This window comes from Panicum virgatum, chromosome 2N, assembly GCF_016808335.1.
Source record: "Panicum virgatum strain AP13 chromosome 2N, P.virgatum_v5, whole genome shotgun sequence".
Classification (NCBI taxonomy): Eukaryota; Viridiplantae; Streptophyta; class Magnoliopsida; order Poales; family Poaceae; genus Panicum; species Panicum virgatum.
In genome coordinates, this window is record NC_053146.1 from 57,659,929 (window position 1) to 57,668,400 (window position 8,472).

An 8,472-nucleotide genomic window follows, 5' to 3' on the forward strand; every position below is an offset into this window, starting at 1 on the left:
AGATCTGAGTGACATACCCCCCAAAAGAAAAACCCGATCTACAACTAGATCGGCCGTCTGATACCAATAATAGAATAATTTCTTCTCAATTTCTGAACGGATCTCATACTCTAGGTATAGATCAGGCATGGGGTACACATTCTGAGTAGAGATTACAAGAGAGCAATAGGTTCTTTCCTAGATCTATTACATAAATGAGAGAGAGAGAGAGAGAGAGAGGAAGAGGAGTAGACCAGATCCGCCGGTGCTGGGCGGCGGGACGGAGGTGCTTGAGCTCGGAGTCGTCATGTCGATGATGGCGGCGACAAAGTCCTGGTCGAAGAAGAGGGCGTCCGGTGGTGGCGAGGTTCGGCGTGGGTGTCGGCGACCTTCGGGTCGCCAACGGCACTGGCCAGCGACGGGGGCGGAGAGGCGCGTCAGAGAGGTGTCGTCGGCGGAACTTCCCGTCGCCACTGCGCTCCCTAGATCGGGTTAGGGTTAGGTCTGCAGGTGGGGGTGACGGTGGCGAACTTTGGTACTCGAGCCGTGGGGTCCCCCACCCCCCTTTTATATGCGCAGCGCGACGGGAGTCCACCAACCACAGAAGGGTTGGGCGCCCCCAATCAGGGCGTGTGACCAAGGCCCGATCTAGCCTTTGAGCCAGATCGATGAGAGATCAATCCAACAGTTCCATCCTCCATTCCTCCTGTCACGGGTGTGCACTTTGGCGTGAGGAGACCTTCAGGAGACGAGGCGATCAAATAATTTGTTGGCTGCTTATGGATTGCATTGTTGACGCCTGACAGGAGACTCTCACCCGTCATTTTTCTTTCATTTTTATGTGTGTACGTTCTTTGACGCCGTCGTCGTTCTTTTGGACCAAGACAACACACGCAGCACAGATTTCTTATAGAGCGCGCGTGCGCTAGCAGCGAACGAGGCGAACGGCCCGGGCGGGTGGTGGGCGGGGCGGTCGGCGGTGGGAGGCCGGTGGCCTTTTTGTTTTGGGGTTGCTGGGGTTCATCGGAGTTCTCCGGTTGTAGAGGTTATTTCACTGAAAAAAGCATCTTATTATTACTAATTGGAGGTTTCTTTGAGCCTCCGCATGAAACTACCTATGATCCTAGGTGGACTGTCTAGAAAAATAATTTTTTTTATAAATTCTCACAAAAATCGGAAACATACACCCACCAATCCAACAACTCTAATTATAATAGTCATCGGATCTGTTATCTTTCCTAATAAATTACCCACCTCTGCTATTATGAAAATAGACTAAAGTAACCCCCTAAACATGTATCTAAATTACCCACCTCTACAATTATAAAAGAATCTAATGTAACCCTCTAATCTTCGTATAAATTATCCATCTATGCATTATAAAAAACAATACAAATAACCCCTGAATTTGCATATAGATTATCCAATTATATCATTATTAGAAGTTTAATTACTCTTAAATCCGAATCTAAATTATAGAACTATAATAAAATATTAAAGTGCACAAATATAAAATTCTAAATTACTATTTCTATCATTATTAATATATTATTTATATTATTATTTATTTAAAAATACTACCCATGATATGTGTCACCATGTTCATGTATAATGGAAGAGATAAGAATACCGACTCACAAAGAAATAGTTGAACTAAATATATATATCAAATACGTATGGAGGTGTGATGCAAAAATCAAATCTATTGTAACTACATGATGGTAAATATATGTTTTAGAGTATGTGTTAGAATATTTAATAGATGAAAAAAGGTGTGAAATAAATAATTATAATTATTGATCTCATTCTTATATTAATTCTAATTATCTCGTGTGTGAGCACGGGTTGATAAGCTAGTATATATTAATTTGAAACAAAGGTTTTGTATAAAAAAACAAAGGGTTCCTTTGAAGGTCTCTATGATTGGAACCCATAATTATCAAAACACAAAAATAGGAAAACTGCAATAAAATGACAGGGAAAACTGTTAGAAATAGTCCTTTGGCACATTATTGAATCCAATAGAATGAAAAAAAACACACTAAGAAAAAGCTAGGAATCATAATCCGCCCGTTTGGCAAATTGTGGGTTGGAAAGAAAAACACGAGTTTCCAAGAGTATTTTGGCCCCATACTAGAAATCCTGTAAAAAAATTTATGGAACCACTCTCATTCGATAGGAACTGACAGATCAACTAAGGAAACCCTACATCTGTAACTGTAAGTAGCTATATGCCTCTATCTATATGAACTTTATCCACATGATTCAAATTCTAGGAAATTCGTCGAATTTTATTTTGTTGTCAAGGGGGGCTCAATAATTCTATATGAACTTTTATTTTCTATATGATTCAAATGCATTTTGTCTCAATTCCCACATCTACTCGAGGTCTCGAGCCTAGTGGAGACTGCAGGCTGGAGAGGAGGAGATAGTTTCCTAGCTCCTGCGGATGATTTGGCAGCATGCAGACTGTCGCATTGACAAGGGCCTAATTTCGCTGGACGGGTCTAACGATCGATAGTAAGTAGCTAGCTAGTAGAACTCGTTCCATGCATGTACGCTGTTTGACGAGTTCCTTCTTTTGGACCGAGCCAACATGCAGCATCAGTGACAGACTGACAGTGAGGTAGTTGTCATTAGGTGAACACACATGGAGAGGCACTAAGCTTAGAACCCTAGCTAGCTACTCGCCTACTCCCTCTATCCCAAATTAGTAGTCGTTTTAACTTTTCTAGATACATAGTTTTGTGCAGAACAAAATCTATTCATCTAGAAAAATCAAAACAACTAATAATTTGGAACGGAGGGAGTAGCCTCTATAGTTTAATTAGGTCCAAGACGGTATGCATACCAATCCCACAGCCGCCGTGAGATCGATCGAGATGATGGGGATCATATTCATATCATTTCGTCAAGCTTCTCAGGCTGCAATGCAACCAGCTAGCTAGCTACTTAGTTCACTGCCAAAGTTGGATGTCGGTTTCCACGACAAAAGAACGGCACGTCGACGTCAGTCGAGCTTGCCCCGTGAGGCCGGCCGGTGTGGAGTCGGACTCCCGAGCCATTCTGTCATCCTTCCGGTTTGTCACTCCTGTGTTTGAAAGCAACCCACTGCCATGCTCGACACTCCAGAGCCCATCGATCGAGACCCTGTCAAATTGGTACCGAATTCGCCGCAAATTTAAATGCGTTTGAGTTTGTATGTAGCGTATGCGTTTTTATTATACATGCAGAAGTAGGGTGTTTTGTTTGACGATGAGTCAATGCACGGAAGTTTTTGGCCCGTCGCTGGGGAGTCGTTCCTTGTAGCGAGGACGAATGGCGTATAGCACGGACCCATTTTGTTTCTCCTGCCTTTCGCAGAGGAAACAGGTTAGCCATCATGTGGCCCTACACTTTGGTTTCGACGAACAGCAGCACAAGGGATGATTGATGATCCCGGCCCAGTCTCACAGATGCTACACACGTCGCTCACTTGCCACCAAAACAGCTAGGGTAGGTGCGCATGTGAACTTTGAACGGCGCCAGAATCCAGGCCAAGTTCTAGGAACGAGAAGAAAAACACGACCACTGCAGTGCTGTACTGTGCTCATTATTCTAACCATTAGCATTCAGCAGCGGGGTAGCTGCTAGGCGGCTAGAGCCTCATTTGTTTGCATCTACCAAAGCTAGCCATCAGAGATCAGACATCGACGATGATACATCTCCTCTTGCGCACACATGCGGCTGCAGAGTGCCGTGCAGGCATGGTTCAATGTACATTAACACACTGCAAGAGCAGAGACCAAAACCAAATAGATCATTCAGATGATCAGATCACAGCCAGTCGTCTTCTTTCTTCTTCCTCCCGACAGCCAGCCAGCCGGCCGGGGCCTCGTTTCTCCACCAGCGCCACTGCTGTCCCCTCGCTCTCTCGCCATGTGGTAGGCGAGTGACGACCGACCGGTGCTAATTAGTCTGTACTGTACTATCATGTATCTACGTCTACTCAGCAGAACCTAGCCATCCTCACTTCCACTCCAGCGCGGCGGCGCCGGCGTCCGCGCCGGCGCAGCCCCGGCATCCGTCCCTGGCCACGTCGGCGATCCGGACGCCGGTGTCGTAGACCTGCCCCGGCCGCCAGTCCGCCGGGAGCACCTCCCGCTCGGCCCACACCCACTTGCCGTCGTACCCGCCGGTGACCACGGCCCGGAACTGCTGCGGACCGGCGGGGGCCCGGTCCGTGCGCCACACCGGCCCGTGGACCCTCGTCATGAAGCGCCACTCGGACGACCCCACGGGAGCCACGTCCACCGCCAGGATGTCGGTTTGGCCGCCCTGGTAGAGGAACTTGACGACCAGGTTGCTTGGACGCTTGCTCTCTTCCTCCACGAGTATGGACAGGTTCTTGTCCTTGTAGTCGCAGGGAATTCTGCAAGGCCAACAAGAGATCCATGAGACACTCAAGAGTGTTTGTATGAAGCTCTCTCTAGCTAGATTCTTCGCAAAAAATTCAGAGCACTGCATGTCCTTTCCCTGAAAGGCATTTCATGAATCTCTTTAACTAACTTTTGTGCTGCTACATTCCATCTAGCCTAGTGGAAAATTGTAAACCCTTGTATCAACTCATGTCAATTCACCAATGACTGTAAATAGCTGTAAACCTAAATATGATTATTTGAGGCATATTTTTTTTTTTTGCAATTAACTGTAAGCCTCAGTATCCAATTCACATAACTGATGAACTATTTCGAGAGATTCAACCCCTAACAATTCTTAAAGAATGTTCAGTGGTTACTCCCATGCCATATATTTTGGGAATTTGCGATACCAAAATGAAGATTGAATTATAGCTAGTTCTTCATTTGCAGATTATTTTATACTAGTACAATACAAAATCTCCAGCTGTTTACCTCTTGTACTCTACGGAGAGGGTATCCAGCCTCTTCAACTCGTGGGCCATCCCGGGCTTGGCCAGGCCCGCGAAAGCTGGCCCGCCGAGCAGGAAGTCGGTACGGTTGCTCCTGTGGAAGTCGGTGAGCACGACCCGCACTCCCCGGCTGCTGCACAGCTTTGCATCTCTGCATCTCACCTGTTACCAAATCGAAAAGTACAAAGAAAAAAGTAAGAACAAATGAAGCTCAATATAATGATGCCTTGTTTAGATCAAAAACACAAAATACCAAAATTTTATAAATCGCTTGCATGGTGTATTAAATGTAGTTAAAAAATAAATTACATTACACAAATGAACTATAAATCGCGAGACAAATCTAATGAGCCTAATTATTACGTGATTAGTCTCATTAGATTCGTAGTTTACAGACAAGAATCCATAAGCTGGATGGCATATTCAGCAGAACAGGTGATTCTTCTGAAAAGCCCAAGAAAATATTAGCAAATAGGAGTACATCCAAAGTAGGAAACCACCGAGCAGAGCATGTACATTTGGTACCAGTTGCCTACTAAGTACAAACTAGATAGTCTTGGTTTTCCAGGACTACATTTGGCAGGAAGGTGAACAGAAAGTTCCAAAATTGATCTCTTGATTGGGTGGAGCCAACTAATTGAAAACAAAGGCCGGAACTTCCCATATTCTAAAAAAAACTAACCGAAAACAAAGGGCACACAGATTTCCCCATAATTAATTTGCAGATTGCTTGGCTTGGTGGCTCTGAACTCTGAAGACGCCAAGATAACGAGAAAGTTCAGTCCCAAAAGCATCAACATGGAGTACAGCAGCACACCTTTACACAAAATTTAGAAAGAAAACCCACAACCAGAAATCCAAGGTCTTAAGGAATCAATGAGAGCCAGCGAAGAAGACTCAAGAAAGGAGCGCCTTGCCAACCGAATCAAATTAAGGACACAAGAAAAAAAAAGGAAAAAGAAACGTAAAATTGGAAATGGAGAGTCCCAATCGATCTGGTTGAATGTTGAATCAAATTTGCAATACCTGGAAGCACCTCCCGCAGCCGAGCCCTCCGCGGTGCTGCCTGGGTCCCCCGGCGGCGAGGAAGCCCCCATTGATCTCCGCGGCCATGGCGCCGTACCCGCAGGCTCCACTCCCTGCTGGTTGCCAACCGACCAAGAACCGCAGGAATCGCTCAGAACCGTGGCGGAGAAGGAAGAGGACTGAAATCTACTCTCGTGGCCTGAAGAAACCGGCCGGCTGCCGCCGATCTGTAACCGCGCGGCAGCACCTACCTTGGGGGAGCGGGGACAGCGAGGGCGCGTAGGCGGCCTTCCCCTGCCGCACGCACCTCTCGCCGGCGGCGGTTGCGCCGGCGGCGGAGCAGGGGACGGCGGCGAGGAGCACCATGAAGCAGCAGAGGAAGACGGCCATGGCGATGGCGTCGAGCAGCGGAGAGCGAGGGAGAGAGGAGAGGAGACTGTGACCCACTGACCCGCCTCTGGCTAGCACAAGCCGCTGCTTAGGCCACCGTGTTAAATAACCCGCGCGGATATATAGCAGAGGAAACCGAGGAGGGAGAAGAGGGTGCGCGTGCTCTGCGGGTCTGGGCCCACCTGCCATCGAGAGGAGCATGCACGTACGGGCACGGCGTTTCCCTGCCTGCGGGCCCCGCGGGGAGCGGAGCTATCCGGGGTTCCGGGCCCAGTTGTCAGTGGGCGCTTCTGTTGGGCCCGTGACGCACGGATTTTTTTTTTTTGGCTGGATGAAGTTCGCGGACGTGGGCCATGCATTTTTGGCCTTTTTGGGTGTCTTTTTAGCACTTTTCTTTTGCAGTGTGACTTTTTTGCTGAGAAAAGTGTAGGCATGTATTAGTCGGGGGAGTGAAAAAAAAGAGAGAGAAGGAAAGTGTGTAGGCCCAGGCGTCCGAGGAACCAGTCAAAGGACATCAAGGAGACCACCGACCGGCTGCGCGCGAGACCCGTGATCTCAGACCCTGCGTAGTGTAGTTTACTCCTCCGGCCTCCGGCTCTGATGATAATTTAGGGTGTGTTTGGTTGGTGGAATGGTATAGATCGGAATGGAGCGGTTTCATTTTTAAAACTGTTTGGTTGGAGTGAAAGAGGACGGAGCGGCTCCGGACGAGAAATATTCCATACAGATTTGGAATGAGGTCGTTCCTTGAAATCGATCGAACCAGCTCGCTCCCCTTTTACGCCGTCTCGCTCCGTCTTCCTCGCTTCCTGTGCTGTCCATCGCTACACCCCGCTGGAGCTTCGATTCACTGGATCCTGGACTTCGATTCGCTGGCTCGCGACTTCAATTCAACAGCCAGTGCTTCGCTTCGGCCGTAGCAAGCAAGCGCTCGGCCGTAGCAAGCAAGGTGGGGCTGGCCGCAGCGGCGCATGGGGCAACGGGCGCGCGGAGCCGGCGGCAAGGCCGCAGCCGCACGTGCGGCAGCGGGCGCGCAGAACCGGCGGCAAGGCTGCAGCGGCGCGTGCGGCAGCGGGCGCGCGTGGCCGGGCGATTGGAAAGCGCTGCAGGTAGCAGCAGCAGGCGAGCGCGACGAAGAAGAAGACGCACTGTGCTCTATTTCACTGACAGGTGGACCCAGATGTAACGGTGCTTGACGGAGTTTGAGCTGTGATATATCTATTCCTCCAACTAAAAAAATAGAACTGCTCCAACCCTCAACCAAACATACAATAGAACCACTCTATTCCTAAAATTAGGAATGGAACCACTCCATTCTATCTCGCTCTCCAACCAAACACGAGCTTACTTAACTTTGGTCGCTCGGTTATGATTGCGAGGGCAAGTTTAATTGATGCTTGTTTGTTCATAATCCTCTATAATTTTACAAAAGTTGCCCACACGCATTTTTTTCATTCTCTTATACCTCTAATATCTCTTTATGTAGATATGGTTCGTAGCTATATATCTCCAAGAAGCGTCCCCTTCATTCCGATGTCTACCGCCGCCTGGCCTGTCGTTATAGCTCTGCTAATGGGTTGGAACCCGTACCATATCCAACCTCATCCAAAATTAACATATTTAGATACTCAACCCCACCCAACCCAATTAGTTAATTTCTCAACTCTAACCAACCCGCCCCATTATAAATGGGTAACACATAAAAACCCATGGGTTCTACTGTATAGAGGAATTTAGTGATTCTACACTTAATGTGGGGGACCACATATATGTCTAGCCACACTACTTTGCACAGAGTATCTGTCAGACATATTGACTCATCTCTAAAAATTTCAGTCAATTTCGATAAAATTTTATAGTGTGAACGCTAGATTTTAATTCTAGGGTCCGGCTCTTGATGTGGAGCTCACGTGTAGTTCTAGCCACGCTGCTTTGCACAGAATAGCTGCCAGTCGTACTGAGTCATCTCCAACAAATTTCAGTCAATTTCGATAAAATTTTATAATGTGAACGCGAGATTTTAATTCCAGGGTCCGGCTCTTCATGTGGGGCCCATAGGTACTTATAGCCATGCTGATTTGCATAAAATAGCTGCCAGTCATACTAAATCATCTCCAACAAAATTCAGTCAATTTCGATAAAATTTTCTGATATAAACACGTGGTTTT

At 47.4% G+C, this 8,472-nt stretch overlaps 1 protein-coding gene across 1 annotated transcript; it reads right to left on the reverse strand.

Moving 5' to 3' along the window:
• Nucleotides 1-3,531: 3,531 nt before the first annotated feature.
• LOC120658392 (expansin-like A3) lies at nucleotides 3,532-6,393 on the reverse strand. Its single transcript, XM_039936666.1, has 4 exons — nucleotides 6,166-6,393; nucleotides 5,915-6,027; nucleotides 4,872-5,050; nucleotides 3,532-4,390 (listed from the first exon to the last, which is right to left on the reverse strand). The coding sequence occupies exons 1-4, from the start codon at nucleotides 6,302-6,304 to the stop codon at nucleotides 3,988-3,990; spliced, it is 834 nt and encodes a 277-aa protein (XP_039792600.1). The 5' UTR covers nucleotides 6,305-6,393; the 3' UTR covers nucleotides 3,532-3,987.
• Nucleotides 6,394-8,472: the final 2,079 nt, after the last annotated feature.